The 27,451-nt window shown below is 46.8% G+C and overlaps 1 protein-coding gene across 1 annotated transcript in view; it reads right to left on the reverse strand.

Moving 5' to 3' along the window:
* crocc2 (ciliary rootlet coiled-coil, rootletin family member 2) overlaps positions 1 to 27,451 on the reverse strand; it is a 367,498-nt gene that overhangs the window by 4,620 nt on the left and 335,427 nt on the right. The window contains exon 35 of the mRNA XM_070882196.1: positions 5,774 to 5,905. Within this exon, the coding sequence (XP_070738297.1) occupies positions 5,774 to 5,905 (132 nt within the window). The remainder of the gene's footprint in view (positions 1 to 5,773; positions 5,906 to 27,451) is intronic.

The raw sequence follows: 27,451 nt of genomic DNA on the forward strand, positions 1-27,451 counted from the left end.
AAAGAGAAATAAAGAGAGGGAAAGAAAGCTTGGATTAAGAGAGAACGCAAAAGAGACAGAAAGGAAAAGTTTAAAAAAAAATTTAATTTAAAATTAAACATTTTAAAAATCTCCAACAACAATTAATATCGGAAAGAATGAGATGCCACAATTGTAATAGTTAATTTTTAGTGTCAGTGAGGTTGGTTGACAGTAATTACCACTTTTTACATTGTTAAAAGGGTACTTACACTTGAAATGACCTGACTTAACTTTCTGTGGTGAGTACAGTTCATATCTATCGCGCAAATACAGCAACTTCACATCATTTGGTTTATTTCAATGGTGAGGCAGGCATTGAAAATGCCATATTCACAAAACTAATGTTGGGGAATGGCTCAACTCAGGCACCAACCTTTAGATACCCGTCTTTAACCACGCATCTGCCCCACGCCTGAAGTTGCTGTACCATATGTGCATAAATAATGGCAGCGCCATTAGACTCACTGTTATTTTAAAAGTTCACGGGGTTGGGGGTAATATATTAGCATGGACAGAGGATTGGCTAACTAACAGAAAACAGAGAGTCGGGATAAATGGGTCATTTTCCGGTTGTCAAACAGTAACTAGTGGGGTGTCGCAGGGTTCGGTGCTGGGTCCTCAACTATTTACAATCTATATTAATGAAATGGAGGAAGGGACCGAGTGTAATGTAGCCAAGTTTACTGATGGTGCAAAGATGGGTGGGAAAGAAAATTGTGTGAACACAAAAAATCTGCAAATGGATATAGACAGGCTAAGTGAGTGAGCAAAAATCTGGCAGATGGAGTATTGTGGGAAAATGTGAGGTTATCCACTTTGGCAGAAAAATTAGAAAAGCAAATTACAATTTAAATGGAGAAAAATTGCAAAGTGTTGCAGTACAGAGGGACCTGGGAGTCCTTGTGCATGAAACACAAAAAGTTAGTATGTAGGTACAGCAAGTAATCAGGAAGGCAAATGGAATGTTGGCCTTTATTGCAAGGGGGATAGAGTATAAAAGCAGAAAAGTCCTGCTACAACTGTACAGGGTACTGGTGAGGCCACACCTAGAGTAATGGGTACAGTTTTGGTTTCCGTATTTACGAAAGGATATACTTGTATTGGAGGCTGTTCAGAGAAGGTTCACTCGGTTGATTCTGGAGATGAGGGGGTTGACTTATGAAGATAGGTTGAGTAGGTTGGGCCTGTATACATTGGAGTTCAGAAGAATGAGAGATGAACTTATCAAAACATATAAGATTATGAGGGGGCTCAACAAGGTGGATGCAGAGAGGATATTTCCACTCATAGGGGAAACTAAAACTAGTGGACATAGTCTCAGAATAAGGGGTCACACATTTAAAACTGAGATGAGGAGGAATTTCTTCTCTCAGAGGGTTGTAAATCTATGAAATTCTCTGCCCCAGAAAGCTGTGGAGGCTGGGTCATTGAATATACTTAAGGCGGAGATAAACAGATTTTTGAGCGATAAGGGAGTAAAGGGATATGGGGAGCGGGCAGGGAAATGGAAGAGTCCATGATCAGATCAGCCATGATCTTATTGAATGGCAGAGAGGATCGATGGGCCTAATGGCCTAATTCTGCTTCTATTTCTTATGTTCTTATTTTGACAGCAAAATCTGGCCCTATATGATACCTCTGATGCCACACGCGGCATTTACTGATGTAACCACACAGGAGACTCAGGACTACTCGCTGTACCATGGATGAAACCAGAACAGAGCTCACCATTAAATGTAAACATTGGCAGAGATGAGCTTGATGAAGGAATCCCGTTCAGGGAATAGAACGTTACATAAAGGAAAATATACGCTAACTATAAGGATTGAGGCTGAGTTCCAAACCAGCGACTGCACTAGAAAGGGAGATGGAAAAAAAAACTAACTAGCTTTCATGACCGCAGGGCCTCCCCATAAAGGGGAATCATACAGAGCTCTTTGTGTCCCATTTAAACACAGCTAAACAACGGTGCGGGCAGAAAGCAATCTGAAGTACGAAGCACTGACAGAGCCACAGTCAATCATTCAAAGAGAAAGCAGGCCTTTAAAATAATCGCCCTGAGATAGTTGAAGAGAAGACAGGGTTCTCTCAGAATAGGTTGCTGTCCCTAACCTCTTAAAGCAAAGAGTAGAGGGGGGAAATGGGTGAGGAGGAGCCCAGAGCTAGTGGAGGGAGCGAGGAGACCAGTGATAGAGGAGTGGGGGGAGCGAGGAGACCAGTGATAGAGGAGTGGGGGGAGAGTGGGAGTGAGGAGACCAGTGATAGAGGAGTGGGACGAGAGAGGGAGTGAGGAGACCAGTGATAGAGGAGTGGGGCGAGAGAGGGAGTGAGGGGACCAGTGATAGAGGAGTGGGGGGAGCGAGGGAGCGAGGAGACCAGTGATAGAGGAGTGGGGAGAGCGAAGGAGTGAGGAGACCAGTGATAGAGGAGTTAGGGGAGTGAGAGAGCGAGGAGACCAGTGATAGAGGATTGGAGGGAGCGAGGGAGCGAGGAGACCAGTGCTAGAGGAGTGAGGGGAGCGAGGGAGTGAGGAGACCAGTGATAGAGGAGTGAGGGGAGCGAGGGAGTGAGGAGACCAGTGATAGAAGAGTGGAGGGAGCGAGGGAGTGAGGAGACCAGTGATAGAGGAGTGGGGGGAGCGAGGGAGCGAGGAGACCAGTGATAGAGGAGTGGAGGGAGCGAGGGAGGAGACCAATGATAGAGGAGTGGAGGGAGCGAGGGAGTGAGGAGACCAGTGATAGAGGAGTGGAGGGAGCGAGGGAGCAAGGAGACCAGTGATAGAGGAGTGGAGGGAGCGAGGGAGGAGACCAATGATAGAGGAGTGGGGGGAGCAAGGGAGCGAGGAGACCAGTGATAGAGGAGGGCGAGCGAGGAGACCAGTGATAGAGGAGTGGGGAGAGCGAGGGAGCGAGGAGACCAGTGATAGAGGAGTGGGGAGAGCGAGGGAGCGAGGAGACCAATGATAGAGGAGTGGGGGGAGCAAGGGAGCGAGGAGACCAGTGATAGAGGAGTGGAGGGAGCGAGGGAGCAAGGAGACCAGTGATAGAGGAGTGGAGGGAGCGAGGGAGGGAGGAGACCAATGATAGAGGAGTGGGGGGAGCAAGGGAGCGAGGAGACCAGTGATAGAGGAGTGGAGGGAGCGAGGGAGGGAGGAGACCAATGATAGAGGAGTGGGGGGAGCAAGGGAGCGAGGAGACCAGTGATAGAGGAGTGGAGGGAGCGAGGGAGGGAGGAGACCAATGATAGAGGAGTGGGGGGAGCGAGGGAGCGAGGAGACCAGTGATAGAGGAGTGGAGGGAGCGAGGGAGGGAGGAGACCAGTGATAGAGGAGTGGAGGGAGCGAGGGAGGGAGGAGACCAGTGATAGAGGAGTGGAGGGAGCGAGGGAGGGAGGAGACCAATGATAGAGGAGTGGAGGGAGCGAGGGAGCGAGGAGACCAGTGATAGAGGAGTGGAGGGAGCGAGGGAGCGAGGAGACCAGTGATAGAGGAGTGGGGGGAGCGAGGGAGCGAGGAGACCAGTGATAGAGGAGTGGAGGGAGCGAGGGAGGGAGGAGACCAATGATAGAGGAGTGGGGGGAGCGAGGGAGCGAGGAGACCAGTGATAGAGGAGTGGAGGGAGCGAGGGAGGGAGGAGACCAATGATAGAGGAGGGCGAGCGAGGGAGCGAGGAGACCAGTGATAGAGGAGTGGGGAGAGCGAGGGAGCGAGGAGACCAGTGATAGAGGAGTGGGGGGAGCGAGGGAGCGAGGAGACCAGTGATAGAGGAGTGGGGGGAGCGAGGGAGCGAGGAGACCAGTGATAGAGGAGTGGGGGGAGCGAGGGAGCGAGGAGACCAATGATAGAGGAGTGGGGGGAGCGAGGGAGCGAGGAGACCAGTGATAGAGGAGTGAAGGGAGCGAGGGAGGGAGGAGACCAATGATAGAGGAGTGGGGGGAGCAAGGGAGCGAGGAGACCAGTGATAGAGGAGTGGAGGGAGCGAGGGAGGGAGGAGACCAATGATAGAGGAGTGGGGGGAGCGAGGGAGCGAGGAGACCAGTGATAGAGGAGTGGAGGGAGCGAGGGAGGGAGGAGACCAGTGATAGAGGAGTGGAGGGAGCGAGGGAGGGAGGAGACCAGTGATAGAGGAGTGGAGGGAGCGAGGGAGGGAGGAGACCAATGATAGAGGAGTGGAGGGAGCGAGGGAGCGAGGAGACCAGTGATAGAGGAGTGGAGGGAGCGAGGGAGCGAGGAGACCAGTGATAGAGGAGTGGGGGGAGCGAGGGAGCGAGGAGACCAGTGATAGAGGAGTGGAGGGAGCGAGGGAGGGAGGAGACCAATGATAGAGGAGTGGGGGGAGCGAGGGAGCGAGGAGACCAGTGATAGAGGAGTGGAGGGAGCGAGGGAGGGAGGAGACCAATGATAGAGGAGGGCGAGCGAGGGAGCGAGGAGACCAGTGATAGAGGAGTGGGGAGAGCGAGGGAGCGAGGAGACCAGTGATAGAGGAGTGGGGGGAGCGAGGGAGCGAGGAGACCAGTGATAGAGGAGTGGGGGGAGCGAGGGAGCGAGGAGACCAGTGATAGAGGAGTGGGGGGAGCGAGGAGACCAATGATAGAGGAGTGGGGGGAGCGAGGGAGCGAGGAGACCAGTGATAGAGGAGTGGAGGGAGCGAGGGAGGGAGGAGACCAATGATAGAGGAGTGGGGGGAGCGAGGGAGCGAGGAGACCAGTGATAGAGGAGTGAAGGGAGCGAGGGAGGGAGGAGACCAATGATAGAGGAGTGGAGGGAGCGAGGGAGGGAGGAGACCAGTGATAGAGGAGTGGAGGGAGCGAGGGAGGGAGGAGACCAATGATAGAGGAGTGGGGGGAGCGAGGGAGCGAGGAGACCAGTGATAGAGGAGTGGGGAGAGCGAGGGAGCGAGGAGACCAGTGATAGAGGAGTGGGGGGAGCGAGGGAGGGAGGAGACCAGTGATAGAGGAGTGGGGGGAGCGAGGGAGCGAGGAGACCAGTGATAGAGGAGGGCGAGCGAGGAGAAGACCATCCACGTCAGGAACGACATATTGTCCTTGGAACGGATGCAGCACAGATTCACCGGAATACATAAACCTGGTTTATATTCCCTTGAGTTACAAGGTTGAGGGGTGATTGTGTTGAGGGGTTTAAAATGATAAAATGTAGATAGAGAGTAACTATTTCCTCTGGTGGGTGAGTCCAGAACAAGGGACATAGCCTTAATATAAGAGCCAGGCCATTCAGGGGTGATGCCAGGAAGCACTTCTTCACACAAAGGGCAATGGGAATATTGAGCTCCCTCCCCCAAAAGGCTGTGGATGCTGGGACAATTGAACAGTTCAAGACTGAGATTGGTTGTTTTTCCTTAGACAAGGGTATTAGGGATATAGAACCAAGGTGGGTAAATGGAGTTAAGATACAAATCAGCCATGATCGAATTGAATAGTGGAACAGGCTCAAGGGGTTGAATGGACTACGCACATTCCTATGTTCCAGTGTTCCAGAGGACAAGATGGGGCAAGGGAGCGAGAAGAAGACCAGTGTTAGAGGAGTAAAGTGGGGCAAAGAGACAGGAGGGAGAAGCGTTGCTTTGATATTTGTTTTTGTGCTGAGATACCTGGCCCTGATTTCGTGCCATCTCAACCTGATTGCAGTTGCTCACAAATTAAATGAGTACGGATGGCAAACAATTTGCAAGAGAATGCATGGACTGCTTCCATTCAGGTTATTAAATACCTGTGGCCGGTTTAAACTAGTGCTGACCTGCAGCTCCTGAATCTGCCTTTGTGTTTCCACGAGATCCATTTCTGCACCGCTGAGAGACTGGTCCAGCTGTCCCTTCTGAGCCGAGAGCCGCAGGGCGTTGTCTTCAGATTTCAACTTGTCCCGTTCAACCTGGAATAACAAATGTTTATCACAGAGAGAGTCCATCATAGTGAGCGTACATCACAGTGAGTGTACATCACAGTGAGTGTACATCAGAGTGAGTGTACATCACAGTGAGTGTACATCACAGTGAGTGTACATCCCACAGTGAGAGTACATCACAGTGAGGGGATATCACAGTGAGAGTACATCAGAGTGAGTGTACATCACAGCGAGAGTACATCACCGTGAGAGTAAATCATAGTGAAAGTACATCACAGTGAGTGTACATCACAGTGACTGTACATCCCACAGTGAGAGTACATCACAGTGAGTGTACATCAGAGTGAGTGTACATCAGAGTGAGTGTACATCACAGTGAGTCTACATCACAGCAAGAGTACATCACAGTGAGGATATATCACAGTGAGAGTACATCAGAGTGAATGTACATCAGAGTGTACATCACAGCGAGAGTACATCACAGTGAGAGTACATCATAGTGAGAGTACATCACAGTGAGTGTACATCACAGCGAGAGTACATCACAGTAAGAGTACATCATAGTGAGAGTACATCACAGTGAGTGTACATCACAGTGAGAGTACATCACAGTGAGGGTGTGTCACAGTGAGAGTACATCACAGTGAGAGTACAGCACAGTGAGAGTACACCATAGTGAGAGTACATCATAGTGAGCGTACATCACAGTGAGTGTACATCACAGTGAGGGTGTGTCACAGTGAGAGTACATCAGAGTGAGAGTACATCAGAGTGAGAGTACATCACAGTGAGAGTACATCACAGTGAGAGTACACCACAGTGAGAGTACATCACAGTGAGGGTACCATCACAGTGAGAGTAGATCACAGTGAGGGTATATCACAGTGAGAGTACACCACAGTGAGAGTACATCACAGCGAGAGTACATCACAGTGAGGGTATATCACAGCGAGAGTAGAGTACATCACAGTGAGGGTACATCACAGTGAGGGTATATCACAGCGAGAGTAGAATACATCACAGTGAGGGTATATCACAGCGAAAGTAGAGTACATCACAGTGAGGGTACATCACAGTGAGGGTATATCACAGCGAGAGTAAAGTACATCACAGTGAGGGTACATCACAGTGCGTGTATATCACAGTGAGAGTACATCACAGTGAGAGTACATCACAGTGAGGGTATATCGCAGCGAGAGTAGAGTACATCACAGTGAGGGTACATCACAGTGAGAGTACATCACAGTGCGTGTATATCACAGTGAGGGTACATCACAGTGCGTGTATATCACAGTGAGGGTACATCACAGTGCGTGTATATCACAGTGAGAGTACATCACAGTGAGTGTACATCACAGTGCGTGTATATCACAGTGAGGGTACATCACAGTGCGTGTATATCACAGTGAGAGTACATCACAGTGAGTGTACATCACAGTGCGTGTATATCACAGTGAGATTATATCACAGTGAGGGTATACCACAGTGAGGGTATATGTATTGTATAGGGTTAATCACATAGGGTTAATTATGATATTCCGACATTTACAGTGTGTTTTCTGCTTCATGCCTCGTGGAATGTTGTTGATGCAGAGAGAGAGAGACCTTGAATGTGCACACCATCTTGTTTATGGGACGGTCGGCACCTCGAGGTCTCATGCTTTGTGGAAGAACAGTTGGGGCCTTACAGATGAGGAGTTGGCCATAAGCCACATGCACCCATGTTTGTTCAACAGTATAAAGGAACAAAACTGTCCAGTAGCTCTTTGAACTTCACCTTGGACCATGATTCGCGAGCGGTGCCGGGACCCCCAAGGCTCCTGACCAGCCGTCGTTGCGGAGTTCCCAAAGGGCCGAAGGCTGTGAGCTTTGTTGCATCTTATCATACTTTTCTTCTCTTCGTAAACTGGATTATGTTTCTTTTCTCTCAGTAAATGGTGTTTTATCTTCACTTCACTTGTCTTGTCTCTTATTTAACATCCCGAACCTGAGTCTATTATTATCAATCCAAAACATTTTGGCGTGGTCGGCAGGATCTGGTAAAATGTTTAAGAGAAAAGACAAGAAGCAGTCTCCTCCTGCGGGAGAGAAGTATAGAATACCAGGGTGGAGCACGAGGGATGAGGGTTTTGGCTCTCTTGCCAATGTGCTAGCTTGGTTTGGACCCCCGCAACATTGGGATATGCAGTTATTGGAACAGAGCAAAGATGGAATCGTACCCCACGCGGTACTGTCTCTCCTGGAGGAAGCAGGCTTCCCACAGGAGAAATGTAGTCCCCCACAAATGGGATGGATTTTATTGACAGCATTAAGGGCGATGTGTAAACAACTTAAGGAAAGTGAGGCAGAAAACCTACAGTTAAAAACAGCTGTTAAGGTTTTGGAAAGTCAAAACTCGACTCTGACTGAAGCGGTCTGCAGTGCACAAGAACGGGTGGATAAAGTCAATGAACAATCAGAAACTTTAATATGCCGTCTGGCAACAGTACAAAATAAAATGAAATTACAGATAGATCGGTCAAAGGTACGTGCATTGGTAGTTGGACCCACTTGGGATCCGACTCGTTGGGACGGAGACATCTGGTACTTCTCTGACTCAGAATATGAGTGGACAGATGGAGGGGGGGGGAAAACAGGAGGAAACTAAAGATCCTCCCTCATACGCTCCGAGTACGGAAGCTAGACCCCTTATGACAAATAAGACGAAACAGCAAGATGGGGAACAGCCGGTAACCACTAGAGGGGTGCGTGACTTCACCACACTAGTGAGTTACAACAAATAGGGTCTCGATTTTGCCAAAAACCCGGGGAATCATTGTCAGAATGGCTAACCCGGATTTGGGATCAGGGAGCATCAGGCATAATACTTAACAAAAATAGGGACTATGACTACAGACCACCATATCACAGCAGTGCTACGAAATGTCCAGGGCACAGGTTCGCTATGGGACATGGTCACTATCGGGGTCCAGCAAAAATATCCCTCTGCCGTTGATTGGGAAGGGGAGGTAAAACCTTGGAATACTATGGTGGAGGATGCGATACAGTTGCGCAACATGGCAACACAGAGTGGATTATATCACCAACCATATGGGGGGCCAGATCAGGAGCTCTTTACGGCAGGAATGCGAAGCAGGCTGATGAAGAGTGGCCCTCCTATGATGATGGGTGTGCTACTCGCATTATTGGGACCAGCACAAGGGCAGCGGGTGGGGCACGCTTGCCTATTGTTAGGACAGTTAGAGGATGTAGAAGATAGTGTGTGAGAGTTGAGAACGGCTAATGTAGAGGGGGATCGGGACTAGCGACAAGGTTCGACCTCTGGGAAAGATACAGCGTCAGGAAAGACAAAAAAAAGAATTACGTGGAGGGACATGTTCACGGCTTTACTGAAGACAGGGGTCCACATGGAAAAAATTGATGGAATCCCAACAGGAGCGATGTATTCTATGCGGAAGCAACACTGCGTCCCGAGAACAGGGAAGGGTGAAATGAGGGAGGTAAGGGAGACTAAGTCGGATAGCGATAAGTCTGCGGATGCGGAGAAACCACCTCCCACTATTCTATACCCCAACGTAGAAGAGCTGTGGAAGGCTAGTAATCCCCTCGACTAGGGATGTGGCCAGGAACCGGGAGTACTCCCCGTTAGAACCACATCAGCCCAAGCTCCCGGGGACCTGAGGCCACACATTCCGATTACGATACATTGGCGGGGGGAGAACATACAAAGAGATGTTGCTTTACTAGACACAGGGGCAGAAGTTACTAATTGTGGGTACCCGAGTTCAAGGGTGGATGGATTGATACTAGCAATAGAACTCACCAAGCTCAAGATGCTCCTTACAGCATACAGCGGGAACATGTATTTGGACACTTGTGCCGTACAATGATAAACTTTTATATGAAATCGGACAGAATCATGTTTGTATTACTAGTGTCTATCCCATTTATCTTGACGGCGCCCGTAAAGATCCTCCTCTAAATGCTTGCTTTAAAGATATGTATACCATATATGACCTTCATTCTAAAAGATCATATCGATTAGGACGATGGAAAAATGTTGTGCGCCATCGCACCGTCCTAGGCATTGCTAACCTTCCTCCCACTGTAGACCTAACTCGTTTAGCTCAATTTCTAAAAGATAACCAAAAGGTCACTGACGAATTGAGCAAATGAGGGCATACTCTTCATACTCTGCAAGTTGCTATGAGTTACAGTGAAGGTGCCTTGGTCAGAGTTGCGACAACGGTCACTGAACTTACGGTACACCATCCGCCGCTTTGAAGCTGTTAATACATCCTATCGTTGTTTTACTCGTCGTGTTATTACTGATATTACTGTTTATATGTATTCTTTGGTGTAGATTGCGGGCATTGCTTGCACATACTCAACGTGTAACTGATGCATTACGCCTTCAACTCGATTATATTACTTAGAATGTCTAAATCTCAAGGGTGGATTGTATTGTATAAGGTTAATCACATAGGGTTAATTATGATATTCCGACATTTACCGTGTGTTTTCTGCTTCATGCCTCGTGGAATGATGTTGATGCAGAGAGAGAAAGAGAGAGAGACCTTGATGCGCACACCATATTGTTTATGGGACGGTCGGTGTCTCGAGGTCTCATGCTTTGTGGAAGAACAGCTGGGGCCTTACTGATTAGGAATTGGCCACAAGCCACATGCACCCATGTTTGTTCAATAGTATAAAGGAACGGAACTGTCCAGTAGCTCTTTGAACTTCACCTTGGACCGTGATTCGCGAGTGGTGCCGGGACCCCCCAAGGCTCCTGACCAGCTGTCGTTGTGGAGTTCCCGACGGGCCGAAGGCTGTGTTGCATCTTATCATACTTCTCTTTTCTTCATAAACTGTATTATGTTTCTTTTCTCTCAGTAAACGGTGTTTTATCTTTACTTCATTTGTCTTGTCTCTTATTTAACATTCATCCAGATGCCGAACCTGGGTCTATTATTATCGATCCAAAACAGTATATCACAGCGAGAGTACATCACATCACAGTGAGGGTATAGCACAGTTAGGGTATATGACAGTGAGAGTACATCACAGCGAGGGTACATCACAGCGAGAGTACATCTATGAGAGTATATCACAGTGAGAGTACATCACAGTGAGGGTATATCACAGTGAGGGTACATCACAGTGAGGATACATCACAGTGAGAGTACATCCCATGAGAGTATATCACAGTGAGGGTACATCACAGTGAGGGTATATCACAGTGAGAGTGCATCACAGTGAGAGTATATCACAGTGAGAATACATCACAGTGAGGGTATATAACAGTGAGGGTATATCACAGTGAGAGTACATCCCATGAGAGTATATCACAGTGAGGGTATATCACAGTGAGAGTACATCACAGTGAGAGTACATCACAGTGAGGGTAAGAACATAAGAACATAAGAATTAGGAACAGGAGTAGGCCATCTAGCCCCTCGAGCCTGCTCCGCCATTCAACAAGATCATGGCTGAGGGTATATCACAGTGAGAGTATATCACAGTGAGGGTATATCACAGTGAGAGTACATCCCATTAGAGTACATCACAGTGAGGGTATTTCACAGCGAGGGTATATCACAGTGAAAGTACATCACAGTGAGGGTATATCACAGTGAGAGTACATCACAGTGAGAATACATCACAGTGACGGTATATTACAGTGAGAGTATATCACAGTGAGAATACATCACAGTGAGGGTATATCACAGTGAGAGTACATCACCGTGAGGGTATATCACAGTGAGAGTACATCACAGTGAGAGTACATCCCATGAGAATACATCACAGTGAGGGTGTGTCACAGTGAGGGTAATAATAATCAAAATAATGTTTATTTATATAGCGCCTTTAACGTAGTAAAATGTCCCACGGCGCTTCACAACAATTTTACAGCACATTAGATATTGACTATTGAGGGAAAGAGAGAAAAGAGATTAAAGGCTTGCATCCGAAGCGGCCTCCAAAATGCGCACGCAGATAGACACAGGCGAAAAAAACTGAGAAAAAAAATTCAAATAACATTGTAAATAATACAATAAGGAGTATACAATAATAAAATCAGTATAATAAAGATTAATTATAATTAAACAAAATTAAATAATATAGACCATAATTATAAATTAAGTTAAAATTAGAAAATCAGCAATAGAAGCAATTTAAATCAGTTATTAGCTGTCCAGTGATTCTATTAATCTGGAAGAACCAATCACTGTCCTCCACCCTTGTGAAGTCATAATTTTGATGCTGATCGTCAGGGTACATCACAGTGAGGGTGGGGGCGGTGGGGAGGGGGAGGGAGGAGAGTATGGAGGGGGAGGGAGAGTGTCATGGGGGAATGGGGCAGGGGGAGAGTGTGGGGGGGAGGAGAGTGATGGGGAGGAGAGTGAGGGAGAAGGAGAGTGTGAGGGGGGAGAGTGTGTGGGGGAGGAGGGGGAGGGGGAGGAGAGTAAGGGGGAGGAGAGTGAGGGGGAGGAGAGTGCGAGGGGGAGGAGAGTGAGGAGGAGGAGAGTAAGGGGTAAGCGAGTCTGAGGGGGGAAGAGTGTGAGGAGGAGGAAAGTGAGGTGGGGAAGTGTATGGGGGGAGAGAGTGTGGGGGGAAGAGTGCAGGAGGAAAGTGGGGGGGAGAGTGTGAGGAGCAGAGTGTGAGGGGTCAGTGAGGCAGAGAGAGAGGGGGTCAGTGAGGGGGGAGAGTGTGAGGGGGAGGAGAGTGAGGGGGAGGAGAGTGTGATGGGGTGGAGAGTGAGGGGGAGGAGAGTAAGGGGGCGGAGAAGAAGGGGGGGAAGAGTGTGGGTGGTGGAGAGAGTGTGGGGGGAAGAGTGCCGGGGGACAGTGGGGCGGGGGGGAGATTATGAGATGGAGAGTTTGGGGGTCAATGAGGCAAAGAGTGAGGAGGTCAGTGAGGGTGGAGAGTGAAGGGGAGAGTGAGAGGGGAGATTGAGGGACAGTGAGGGGGGTCAGTGAGGGAGAGAGTGAGGGGAAGAGTGAGGGGGGAGAATGAGAAGGGAAAGTGATGGGGAGATTGAGGGGGAAAATGAGGGGGAGAGTGAATGGGGAGAGTGAGGGGAGAGAGTGAGGGAGGAGAGTGAGGGGGAGAGTGAGGGGGAGAGTGATGGACAGTGAGGGGGAGAGTGAGGGGGAGAGTGAGGGGGAAAGTAAGGGGTAAGAGTGAGGGGGAGAGTGAGGGATAGGGAGGGGGAGAGTGAGGGGGAGAGTGAGGGGGGAGAGTGAGGGGGAGAGTGAGGGACAGTGAAGAGGGAGAGTGAGGGACAGTGAGCGGGGTCAGTGAAGGGGAGAGTGAAGGGGAGAGTGAGGGGGATAGTGAGAGGAGAAGAGTTGTAATATATATCGCTCCACCCAGTGGACTACTGTGGCATTGCAGCCATTGCTGTTTACAAAAACAAACAGGGAACGAGTCATGTGACTGGCTCCTGAAGTTTTCAGCCTGTGTGTTTGTGAGGTCGTACCGAAAATGTAACATTGCCGACGAAGGAAACGACAATCGGATAACGTAGCTGAAATTTTTGTTGGTGGATGGTTCAGCCATCTGACAGAGAGACTTTGCGAGCTTCGCTGTTTTGATTAACAGCTACAAATCCATGATAAATTACAAGCACATTTGGCTGAACTGCCAGAGTCCAAAGTGCCTATGGGAAAATAGGGTACTTGGGGGAGTTTCAACATGATCGTGAAAGTTTCAGAGCATATATGGAGCGGCAAATATTATCATCGAAGTCCCCGATGATGAAAACCATAACCGGTGGTGTGGCAAAGGAAACGGGCTATTTTCTTACTGAAGCAGGGCCTGAGGTGTATGAAACACTGAAAAATTTGCTTGTTCCTGTCAAGCCAAAGGACACATTACTTAAGCAGATTCTAACTAAGTTAGAATGGCACTACAGTCCTGAGCTCCTGGAAATTGCTGAAAGTTATCATTTCAGAATACAAGATTAGTTAACCGATGGAAGTATCAGTGAGTACATTTTAGCATTAAAAAAGCTATTCACTGTAATATCGCAAACTTTCAGGACCGAGAATTGCGTGACCGCTTTGTTTGTAGGATGAAAAATGATGCAATCAGAAGAAAGTTATTGACAACTCCTAACTTGACTTTTGATTCAGCGGGTCAGACAGCTATGTCAATGGACATGGGTGACCAATATTCCCGAGAATTTCGTACCATTTCCAGTCGTCAGACAACCGAGGTGAATTGCCTGCAGGTTAAAAGTAAAAGGCAGTTGGGACCCAAGGTCTCAGCAACTGGCCAAGGTAACAGAGCATTGAAGTCATGCTATCGGTGCCTGGGACAACATATTGCTCAAAGTTGTCCATATGTGAAGGCAGAGTGTTTCTTCTGCAGGAAAACTGGGCACCTTGTGAAGGTATGCCAACTGATGGGTAAACCAGCTTTTTCAAAGCTGTAAGTAGAAATCCCCAGAGACTACATAGCATGGAAGCAAAACAACAGGACGAGGAGGTTTTTAGCTACACATTATAGAAACATAGAAACATAGAAAATAGGTGCAGGAGTAGGCCATTCAGCCCTTCTAGCCTGCACCGCCATTCAATGAGTTCATGGCTGAACATTCACTTCAGTACCCCCTTCCTGCTTTCTCGCCATACCCCTTGATCCCCCGAGTAGTAAGGACTTCATCTAACTCCCTTTTGAATATATTTAGTGAATTGGCCTCAACTACTTTCTGTGGCAGAGAATTCCACAGGTTCACCACTCTCTGGGTGAAGAAGTTTCTCCTCATCTCGGTCCTAAATGGCTTACCCCTTATCCTTAGACTGTGACCCCTGGTTCTGGACTTCCCCAACATTGAGAACATTCTTCCTGCATCTAACCTATCTAAACCCGTCAGAATTTTAAACGTTTCTATGAGGTCCCCTCTCATTCTTCTGAACTCCAGTGAATACAAGCCCAGTTGATTCAGTCTTTCTTGATAGGTCAGTCCCACCATCCCGGGAATCAGTCTGGTGAATCTTCGCTGCACTCCCTCAATAGCAAGAATGTCCTTCCTCAAGTTAGGAGACCAAAACTGTACACTCTTAGTCGTGGCAGGAGACAAGCCTGCTTTATCTTATCAGGAGCACGAGGGTAACTAAAGTATCATCATCCACGTAGATGTTGCAGGAACCAAGATACCCATGGAAATCGGCACTGGTACATCCATGAGTGTAGTACCGGAATCGCTATACCTCGACAAATTGTGTGATTTCAAGATAGAGCTGTGAGGCTACTCGGGAGAGAACATTCCTGTGGTAGGTCGTATCACCGTACCGGATCAATTTCAGAGCTTGCCTCTCTTAGTCGTGGCAGGAGACAAGCCTGCTTTACTAGGAAGAAATTGGTTGGGATCACTGAAGCTGGATTGGAGTGAGATTTTTCATGTTGTCATGAGATTTGCATCAAAGGATGATGTCATCAAGAAGTATTCGAAGGTGTTCTGCGAAACAGGCAGTCCGATCCAAGGCTTCAAGGCGAGTGTCAAGGTGCTGAAGGACGCTAGATCGGTTTATGGCAAGCCACGTCCTGTACCATATGCACTCAAAGAGAAAGTTGAATAAGAACTCAAAAGACTAGAGACTGAGAACATTATCTCTAAGATAGATCGATGTAATTGTTGTTGTACCTAAGTTTGATGGTAAGGTAAGATTGTGTGGTGATTATAAAGTAACCGTCAACCAGATTCTAGAGGGTAATGTCCCCAATACATTGCCAAATGTAGAAGATTTGTTCACAACACTGACAGGTGGTCAGATCTTCTCAAAGTTGGATCTTACGAATGCCTACTTATAACTTGAACTAGATGAGGAGTCCAAGTCATGTTTGATTATAAATACTCATCTAGGCCTATATCAATTTAATAGGCTACCATTTGGAGTGTCTTCCACCCCCGCCATATTCCAAGGGGTGATGAACCAGATTTTGTAAGGTATTGAAGGGGTAGTATGTATTTTAGGTAACATACTAATTTCAGCACCAAATAGGCACATTCATAATAACATATTGAATGAAGTCTGCAAATGGCTAGAGAAGCACAGAGTACGAGTGTCTGCTCGTAAGTGTGAGTTATTTAAAAACTCAGTGGAGTACTTAGGGCACAGAGTAGACACAGATGGTTTACATCCAACCAAGGGAAAACTGGATGCAATCAGAAATGCACCCATTCCCAAGAAGGTCACTGAACTTCGATCATTTTTGGGTCTTTTGAACTATTATGGGACGTTCCTACCAAATTTGGCTATAGTATTACATCCACTGAATGAGCTATTGAAAAAACAGGTCCATTGGAAGTGATCAGAAGAATGCGACACGGCATTCAAGGAATGTAAAAGCCAATTGATAGAGAGCACCATGTTAGAACATAAGAACATAAGAATTAGGAACAGGAGTAGGCCATCTAGCCCCTCGAGCCTGCTCCGCCATTCAACAAGATCATGGCTGATCTGGCCGTGGACTCAGCTCCACTTACCCGCCCGCTCCCCATAACCCTTAATTCCCTTATTAGTTAAAAATCTATCTATCTGTGACTTGAATACATTCAATGAGCTAGCCTCAACTGCTTCCTTGGGCAGAGAATTCCACAGATTCACAACCCTCTGGGAGAAGAAATTCCTTTTCAATTCGGTTTTAAATTGGCTCCCCCGTATTTTGAGGCTGTGCCCCCTAGTTCTAGTCTCCCCGAGTTAGTTCACTATGATGTATCTAAGGAGATTAAGCTAGCATATGACGCCTCTCCGTATGGAGTTGGGGCAGTGATCTCTCATGTACTACATAGTGGAGAGGAGAGACCAATTGCTTTTGCTTCACGCACTCTCAGTGCCAGTGAGCATAATTATCTGCAAATCGAAAGGGAAGCTTTGGTATTAATTTTTGGGATCAAGAAGTTCCACAAATACTTGTATGGTTGTAGGTTTACCATTGTTACGGACCATAAGCCTGGGAATGTACTTGAATGTGCTTGACCAAGAGTTTTACATGCAGTTACTTATGGTGGCCAGGTCTAGATAAAGAAATAGAGTCATCATCATCATCATAGGCAGTCCCTCGGAATCGAGGAAGGCTTGCTTCCACTCCTGAAGTGAGTTCTTTGGTGGCTGAACAGTCCAATACGAGAGCCACAGACTCTGTCACATGTTGGACAGATAGTCGTTGAGGGAAGGGTGGGATTGGTTTGCCGCACGCTCTTTCCGCTGCCTGCGCTTGATTTCTGCATGCTCTTGGCATTGAGACTCGAGGTCCTCAGCGCCCTCTCGGCTGCACTTCCTCCACTTAGGGTGGTCTTGGGCCAGGGACTCCCAGGTATCAATGGGGATGTCGCACTTTATCAGGGAGGCTTTGAGGGTGTTCTTTAACATTTCCACTGCCCACCTTTGGCTCGTTTGCCGTGAAAGAGCTCCGTGTAGAGCACTTGCTTTAGGATTCTCGTGTCTGGCATGAAAACTATGTGGCCTGCCAAGCGGAGCAGAGTACATCGTCAGTCAGTGTAAGACATGTCAATCGGTAAGCAAGAAACCACCATCAGTACCATTACAGCCATGGAAATTGCCACCCAGGGCATGGCAAAGGTTACATATCGATTTTGCTGAGCTAGAAGGACAACAATTGTTCATTGATTGATAACCATTCGAAGTGGGTTGAGTTGTTTCCAATGCGGAAAATAACAACAAATAACAAATTAGACATTTTACGAAGATTATTTTCTTCATTTGGCCTCCCAGAAGACATTGTTTCTGATAATGGACAACAATTTTGTTCAGAAGAATTTGCACAGTTCATGAGCAAAATGGTGTGAAACATATCAAGGTTCCAATGATGCAGCAGAGCGCACAATACAAATTGTAAAACATGCCCTCATCAAATAGATGTTGGATCCAAATCCAAATAAACGACAGTTGTCATTGGACCACAAATTGGCAAATTTTCTAAATACGTATCGTAATGCTCCTCAAACAACTACTGGTAGAACACCAGCAGAGTTGTTTCACAAACAACAGCCACGTACCAGATTCTCTTTGTTAAAACCAAACTTGGCACAGTCTGTAGAAGAGAAACAATTAAGACAGAAAAGGAATCATGATAGAGGTAGAGTAAAAGAGAGGTGTGAAATTAAATCAGAAGGTGAGTGTGATGAACCATCACCATGAATGGTTAAAGTGGCTATCAGGAAGATTGGTGAAGATATGTGGTCCTCGCACATATTTGGTCAAGATGTTTGATCATGGACAGGTTAGATTTGTTCACATTGATTAAAATTTACCGACCGATATGGAAGGAGTTGAAAGTTGGAATGATTCGATTATTTCTGATTAATCAGATAGCCTTATTACAAGTACAGTACCAGTCACATATCCTACATCAAATGTACTAGAAACAACTCTAAGAGAAAGTCAGAATTTAAGTCTGAGTCCGAGTCAGGCAGACAAACAATCTTAAGTTGTATAGAGTTCCAATGTAAATAAAGGGCATCCCTTGGAGGAAAACTTTCCTCAGGATCAGCCTAGAATGAGTCTAAGTTCGACACCATGTTTGGAAGGTTCTGTTCAAGAGCGAAGGCATCCTCTTTGAAACAGAAAACAAGTGGTTAAGCTTGATTTGTAAATATGGCAAAATAAGTCCATATCTTTTGTTATGTATAACCATGCAAGTTATGTATGATGATTATTTTGATATAATTACTTCTTCATTAAGGAGGGAGAAGTGTAATATATATATATATATAGCTCCAACTAGTGGACTACTGTGGCATTGCAGCCATTGCTGTTTAAAACAATAAAGAGGGAACAAGTCACGTGACTGGCTCCTGAAGTTATCAGCCATCTTAAAGCCTGTGTGCTTGTGAGGTCGTATCAAAAACATAACATTCTCAGTGAGGGGGGAGAGTGAGGGGGAGAGAGTGAGGGGGGAGTGTGAGGGGGCGAGTGAGGGGAAGAGTGAGGGGGAGAGTGAGGAGGGAGAGTGAGAGGGGAGAGTGAGGGGGAGAGTGAGGGGGAGAATGAGAGGGGACAGTGAGGGGGGAGTGAGAGGACAGAGTGAGGGGGAGAGTGAGAGGAGACAGAATGAGGAGGGACAGTGAGAAGGGACAGTGAGAAGGGACAGTGAGGGGGATCAGTGAGCGGGGAGAGTGAGGGGGGACAGTGAGGGGAGACAGTGAGGGGGCAGAATGAGGAGGGACAGTGAAGGGGAGAGTGAGGAGGGACAGTGAGAAGGGATAGTGAGTGTGTGTCACAGTGAGCGTGCAGAGTGAACGAACAGAGCGAGAGAGCTCACATCACTTACTGTGCCTAACTCTAGAGAGTGGCAGGCAGAAGTCCAAGCCACATCACTGCATGGTGTAACCTATTGGGAGCATATGCCCTTAAGCAAGATGCTGTCTGGGACTGTAGCTCTCAGCAAAGGATTACAGATGAAGACGGCAGTGAAAGCTGTATACCTTCTCAGATGTGTGGGGAGCTGAAGGATGGTGCTGTCGCCAGCTGGAACACACACACATGCACCACCTGATGAAGTAAGCATAGCTCTGTCCTGGTGCCAAATGCAGTAGGGTGGATCAATCGCCAAAGTATGTCGTTGACTGCCTTGGTGAGTTGGGAAACAGCCAAGAAGAGGGCAATTATCTTCAGCAGTAATTTGAGAGGTTGTTGTTTTCCTTGGAGTGTGAAGTAGTGGGAGGATTCTCAGTCTGATTAACAGTCTGACAGGCCGCGACGTGAATGCTCCTGCCATGACCATAACCATCTTTACACCAGCCGACAGGGAGGTTAGCCCTGTACAGCAAGAGGGTTTTATGGGCGCCACAACCCATACAAAGGGGCTGGGGGTCACCCACACCCACCAGATATGAGTATCCCGCTGGATGTCAACATAGAATTTATAGCCGGAGCTTAAGTCTCCACTCACCGGGACTGCCTGGAGTGGGTTCGAACCTTGAACCTTCTGACTCAGAGGAGGGCATTCAACCACTAAGACAAAGCCTCACTCCAGTGATTTGAGATGTGTGCTAACAACAGACATGAAGAGCAAGTAGAGCAGTTTGTGCATCATCAGATTGAGGTTGAGTGGCTCTGAAGAGAGGCCACTTTCATACGCTGAGGAATCATGGAAAGCTTGCCCATCTAAAGTATGCAAAAGGCAGAAATATATGCCTGGCTTAATCAACAGAACTGGTCTTTATCGAGTTAAAGATTTGGACTATGCTGTGTACAGTCAGGTTTATGGGCCAGTCTTCAAACACAGTGAAAACTCTTTCATTTCTGTATGATTCACGAAAGGTGAAAATTCGATCAATGACTTGGGGGAGGGAGTACCCTGGGGAGTGAGGAACATCTGGGTTTCTCTCAATAGTAACAGACTGGGCACCCCTTTCCAGGGCAGGATGTCAGACTGTGGTTTTCTCACAGATTTTATAGCACGTGTGTTATTCTGACCCTTCTGCTCCTGTTTTTTTTAAATCATGTTGGAAATTTGTGGAAATGGTGAGTTGTCAGACAGGAGCTGTAGGTAGAAAAGCCTGGCCATGCTGGGTGCACTTGGTTGCCATGTTTTATATGAGAATAGCCTCAATTGCCGCTTCCTTCTTCACAAATATGTCAATCACCCATCAACCTCATCTTCTTTAATTACCCAATTGGGCTTTGTGGTGTCTTGAAAGCACCGACTCACGATGGGTTTTAGATTTATAGGTGTCAGCTGCTCTATGGTATCCAAGTGACCTTCTCATGTGTGGAAGCCAAGAAAATGAGTGTCATCATACTATTCTGATGTCCAATCACATTTACTTCCCAAGGACAGTCAACTGGATAGTGACCAACGCTGGTCGGTCCGTCTGGCCCAGAACGCTGCAGCTAATGTAGCAGTCCCTGTTAACATTGGAGAGTTGACTCCAGAGCAATGGATAATTATTAGTGTACAATCTTGCTGTTTACATGTCAGGAAGCATGATTTTCATTCCTGGTTGGAGGTTTTTTTTCTGATGGCCTACTCAGTAATGTGAATACCACAGTGTTGTTGCATACGGCCAGCATCCGCCAGCAGTGGCAGCTGCTTGTGTAGTTGCTCCAACTCTGCTGCAACCAACAGTGGTTCAGCAGCCCAGTGCCTCATTCACTTTAGAGTGTCCCCCCCTCAAATTGCATCTGGTGTTATCACAGTGCAACAATGGCAGCTGTGGGTAGCACTTTCACCTCTGAGTCAGAAAGTTGTGGGTTTGAGTCCCACTCTAGGGACTTGAGCACAAAAAAAATCCAGGCTGACACTCAGTGCAGTGCTGAGGGAGTGCTGCACTGTCGGAGGTGCCGTCTTTTGGATGAGACGTTAAACGAGGGCCAGTCTGCTCTCACATGGGTGTAAAAGATCCCATGGCTCTATTTCAAAGAAGAGCAGGGGAGTTATCCCCGGTGTCATGGCTAATGTGCCGAAAATCCCGGCCTTGCCGGGTCCGTACGAAGTGCGCACACATACGGCGAGGCTTTGGAAAAGCCGGTTCTCGGTGTGCAATGTGCATACGCCAAAACCAGCTTTCCCAATCTGTCAAGATTAAAAGCAGGCATATAGCTTACTTTTACTAGCGTTAGAATTTTAAAAGATATAAAAATTAAAATTAATCACACATTCTTATGTTAAAAACTGTCCATTCAGGTACGTTTATTTTAAACCCTATTAAAACACATTAAAAAAAAATCCAAAAAATATATTTTTTTCTAAAACATTTAATTAACTTCAAATTCAATTCATTTTAAATATGTGAGGTGTTTTTTAAATTTATTATGTTGTGTTCCTTGTTTTAGGGGGATTTTCTCATTGATAGTAATGGGAACTTGGACAAATGGAGTTCCCGTTATTATCAATGAGAATACTATCTACTGATTGGTGGTCCAGGCCCACGTGACTCCAATGTTTCTGTACGTACAGGGAAGTCATCTCCCTGTACACTGCGCATCGAATGAAGGCAATCGAACGCGCTTCCGTGACCACCAGGTATTTCCGCAAAAATTTTTCAGGTCGGAGGCGTTCGTCCGAAGGATGCTTCCAACCGGAATTTTCCCTCCATTATTTATCCCTCAATCAACATAACAAAAAAAACCCAGATTATCTGGTCATTATCACATTGCTGTTTGTGAGAGCTTGCTGCGCACAAATTGGCTGCCGTGTTTTCCTCATTACAACAGTGATTACACTCCAAAAGTAATTCATTGGCTGTAAAACGCTTTGAGACGTCCGGCGGTCGTGAAAGGGGCTATATAAATCCAAGTCTGTCTGTCTTTCTTTCTTTCTTTCTTTCATTCTTTCATTCTCTCTCTCTCTTTCTTTCTTTTTTTCTTTCTCTCTTTCGCGTCACTGATAAGGCTAGCATTTATTGCTTACCCCGTGTAGCCCTGAGTTTGATGTGAATGCATGGCTTGCGAGGCTACTTCAGAGAGCAGTTAAGAGTTAACCATTTTAGTGTGGAACTAGAGCAGCATATAGGCCAGAGTCAGTAAGAATGGCAGATTTCCTTCCCTAAAGGACATTAGGGAACCAGTTGGGTTTCTGCAATCACGTTTTACTGATGCCAGCTTTTTATTTCCAGCTTTTGATTTAAACTGAATTCAAACTCTCAAACTGCCATGTTGGGATTGCATTTACATTCACTGGATTATTAGTCCAGTAACATAACCACTATACTACCATGCCCACAAGTACCAGACATGAGCGAGAGATGCTTGAGTTTGATGCTAAAGTTGGTGTGTAAACAGGGATTCTCATTTGCACTCTGACTGCAGGTCGCACTCTGGCACTAGAAGTGTAAACCTCAGCAGCGGGCGGCTTCACATTTGAGTTGTAGTGAAAGCGCAGCCTTTGGAAATCCGAGTTCAACAATGGGCAGTCCCGGGGCATCCCATAATATGGCATGATGTGTGAACGCTAACAGGGCCGAGTTCAAGATCAATGCATACGCTAGACTTTTCAGACCCAGAGTGAAGTAGCGAGCTAGTTACTCTCAGTTTGCTTTGGGGAAGTGTTACCTTTGCTCAGTGGCCTCTGAGTCAGCAGGTTGTGGCTTCGAATCCCACTCTGGGACTTGAACACATCATTCATAGATTCATAGAAACTTACAGCACAGAAGGAGGCCTTTCGGCCTGTCCATTTGTGCTGGCTCTTTGAAAGAGCAGTGCTGCTTAGTCCCACATCCTCGCTTTTTGTTCGTAACCCTGTAAGTTCCTCATCCTCAAGTATCTGTCCAACTCCCTTTTAAAATTAGTTTTGCAATCAGTTTCTGCCATCTTTTCAAGTGGAGCGTTTCAGCTGGAAGAATGAGAAGTGATCTTATTGAGACATATAAGATAATGAGGGGGCTTGACAGGGTAGATGCAGAGAGGATGTTTCCACTGATAGGGGAATCTAGAACTAGGGGGTATAGTTTTAGAATAAGGGCCTGCCTTTATTTTCTCAGAGGGTCGTAAATCTGTGGAATTCTCTGCCCCAGAGAGCTGTGGAGGCTGGCTCTTTGAGTATATTTAAGGTGGAGATAGACAGATTTTTGAGCGATAAGGGAGTATAGGATTAGGCAGGGAAGTGGAGCTGAGCCCAGGATCAGATCAACCATGATCTTATTAAATGGCGGAGCAGGCTCGAGGGACCAAATGGCCTACTCCTGCTCCTATTTCTTATGTTCTTACATTCTTATCCCGACAATCGTTCTCTGAGTGAAAACATTTCTCCTTATCTTCCTTCTCGATCATTTTCCAATGTTTTGAATCTATGACCTGTAGTTATTGACCCATTCACTATAGGGATTATTTTCTCCCTATTTACTCTATCAATAATCTAGGCTAACATAATCTAGGTTGATACTTCAGTGCAGTACTGAGGGAGTGCCTCATTGTTTAGATGAGATGTTAAACTGAGGCCCTATCCCCCATGTTCAGGTAGACATAAAAGATCTTATGTCACCATATTACCCCTCAACCAACATCACTAAAAGCAGATCAATTAGTAGTTTGTCTGTTTGTTGCTTGTGTGATCTTCATGTGTGTCACATTTGCCTCTGTAACAGTGACTACATCTCAAAAGTAGCTTTGGAACATCCTGGGGATGTGAAGGGTGCTAAATAAATGCAAGTACATTTATTCATTCAGCAACTAAAAGTAATTGAGAATCTACGCCTGTGAACAATGCAATGTTCAAAAACAACAGCAGCCGTTGAGTGGAATCGTACCCACCAGGTTTATGTTGTGCTGGATTCCAAACATTGTGCGTGCTCAGTGTAGACAACTCAGGTGACTCAGGACAAGCACAGACCTGATCCAAGAACTGCATCTCAATTCACCAAAACACATTGCAGTCATATTTTAGAAAACTGATGAGTTTTTCTATGAAACATGGCCTAGTTCAGTGAGTGCCTGTTGAGTAAATCGTTGACTGATGTCCACTTCTGTCACAGCCTTGCCTTGAAGAGGAGCTCTCTGGTGGATATGACACATGGCTGCTGATGGCACCTCCTTCCGTGAGGTCTACCATTCCGCTCTGGCCACCAGTATAAGCTGATAGTGGGTTTGATGGCCTGTACAGGCGCTCCCCTAAATGAAAAGGAAAGTCAGGGACTCAACTCTGCAGTACCCTGTGGCATAAATAGGGAGGGTTTGGCATAAGAGGAGCCAGATGTCGCAGAACCGATTATATAAGTAGGGTACAAGCGAATAAACAGGACACTGATCAGCACAACACTTCTCATCATTTGCTGTAGGTACAATTCGTAATCCCAACTGGTTTCTTGGCAAATTTATACATGGCTTTCATGATAGTCCAAGTTCACACTATGCCCTGCACTAACCTTTGGAGAATGGTGGAGATTGCAACGCAACTTCTGGGACTGAGAGGGCAGCTAAACAGCTGCTCTGGGTCTCCACAAAGGCCAATTGACCCAGCTGCGTATTTTTCCAGTTTTCACCCTCTTCCCTCTGAAGGCTCTGACCTCATGTGGGAGTAAGGTTCCACGGGCACCAGCCTCCCTCACCCAAGTGACAATTGTGCAGGTGTGAGCCCAGACACTGCTGACACAGTACATGACATCCGGGACATCACAGCCAAGTTCTCACCCAACGTCCACATATACATACTTTCCACCAGAGGGACTTGAAGGCCCGGATGATTCTGCACCATCTCCCCCCGTCCCACCCCACCCCAACCCACTCCTTTCCTGGCCCAAGGGTTCCATGCTTGCTATGGTCAGCTGAGCATAGGTCGAGATCAAAACAATTGGCTCAGTACCACAATAGGCAGTAAGTCATTGGGCATATCACCAGCAGACGTTATGAGTAAGCATTAGACGTTGACTTGAGCTTTCTTGTGGAGGGACAGAATCACATTTCTGCTCATTGTGCTGCCTCAGTGACTGAGGACTCGGCTGATTTTTAAACACTGGTTCAAAAGCTGCCCTCGATGGCTCCCTGGCACTCAAGTTAGCAGCACGGCCCATCCAGACACTTAGAAAGATCATCATCATAGGCAGTCCCTTGAAACGAGGATGACTTGCTTCCACGCCGAAAAGGGATGAGTTCACAGGTGCTTCAATGAAGGACCTAATATTTCGGATCCCGAACTACATCTTGAAGGGTGGAAGATACCTGTGCGTGGATTTTTTTAACGTGTGATGGCCATTGCACCCCAGCCACCACACGGGCCTGCCAGAGCTAGGTCTTGGTCCAGTGGCAAGGATTAACCAAGACAACTGGAGATCAGCTCTGCTGCACAGACCTAGTGCGCACACATATTGCAGTGTGGGCTGGCCATTAGAGGGAGCAGCGTGAGGTGGCATACCGCTTCAGGGAGCAGCGTGTGCTGCTGCAGGAGGGCGACGGCTGACTGCAGTGCGGGCAGGTACAGCAGAAGCGGCGAGGTCGGGGCGAAGGAGCGGCAAGAGTTCTTGGGGGATGTGATCGGGGCCCAGGAGAGGCGAGAGTTCGAGGCCCAGAAGAGCTGAGGGCCCAGAAAAAGAAGACTCAATAAGGTAACAGTGGATATCAGTCTACCCTTTATTTGGGCACACATTATCTTTGGAAGACGTAATGCTGCTTTGACTCACCGCAGCTCAAGTTCCTGAGATAAAAGATCTCACTGACAGGTGCTTTTAAAGAATCTCCTGACTCAACTCCAAGACACTAAATAAACAGAGCTGTGTGTCACTCTGACTGAGCACTGCAAAAACAAAGAATTCAACTCCTCACATTTCTTAATCATCTTAAGAAAACATACATCAACTTTATTAGTGTACAGTCCTTTCATCACTGCGACCTGAAGTTCGAATCGAGGAGATTAAGATCTCCTAACTCTGATGAAGAGTGGGTGGTGGAATGGGTGAGCTACTTTGGGAACTGGGTTGAAATATAGTAATCTGTCTGAGGCGAGGCTGACTGGATGGCATTTGGTAGGTGGGGCAAATCGGTTGTGCAGATGGTTGGGAAGCGGGTAAGAGGGTAGAATATCAATACAAGAAGGCCTGTCTCCTTTAGAGTCATATTTTGATCTGTTTAAGATGTTGGTCCCTATTTCCATTTCCAAACAGCTGGGAGTGTGTCAAGAATCGTTTCATTAGTTGGACCCGAAAGACAAGTAACCTAACAGCCCAGGCTGGTGTTACTTGAATGCTACTTAAATGTCAAACTAACTGAGGTGTTGAAGATGATTTAAGGATCTGATAGGGTAAATAGGGAGAAACTATTTCTGCTGGTGGGGGAGTCCAGAACAAGGGGGCTTAAGCTTAACATTAGAGCGAGGCTGTTCAGCGGTGATGTCAGGAAGCACTTCTTAAAACAATCTGGAACTTTCTCTCCCAAAAATTGTTGAGGCTGGGGGCCAATTGAAAATTTCAAACTGAGGTAGCTAAGATTTTTGTTGGGTAAGGGTATTAAAAGTTATGGAACAAAGGCAGGTAGATGGAGTTGAGGTACAGATCAGCTATTATCTAATTGAATGGCGGATCAGGCTCAAGGGGCTGAATGGCTGACTATTTTTAAACTTAAGAGTCCCAATCGACTCTTGTGGTTTCTAGGAGAGATATTTAGTCTAATCTCAGTTTTAATGTTGAAATGTATTATCTTCTCTTAGACTGTGCACGAAGTAACTACTCAACTTCGGTGGTTTTAACTGACAGCTCAACTCTTCTAGTCTCCTCTCCTCCAATGTTACTGCTCGCCTGTCCTTCCTCAACCTCACCTTTTATACAAACACCCTCCATTCCTACAACCTCATCACTTCTTGTGGCTTCTCTGTTTGCTTGGTATCCTGAACTGACATTTAATCTATCGAATGCAAAGATCGCTTCTTTCTAGTTCTACAACATTGCGCAACTTCAGTCCCTCAACCACTGAAACCCTTATGCATATTTTTATCACCTCCATACTCGATCACTCCAAGGCTCTCCTTGCTGGTGTTCCAATCTCCACTCTCCATGAAGCTCCAACTTGTCCAAAACTCCAATGCCCATATCCTATCCCCCACTACGTTCTGCTTGTTCAATACCCTGGCGCTCCTTGTCCCTCAATGAATTACATTGAGAATTCTTGTCCT

Source organism: Pristiophorus japonicus, chromosome 6, assembly GCF_044704955.1.
Source record: "Pristiophorus japonicus isolate sPriJap1 chromosome 6, sPriJap1.hap1, whole genome shotgun sequence".
Taxonomy (NCBI): Eukaryota; Metazoa; Chordata; class Chondrichthyes; family Pristiophoridae; genus Pristiophorus; species Pristiophorus japonicus.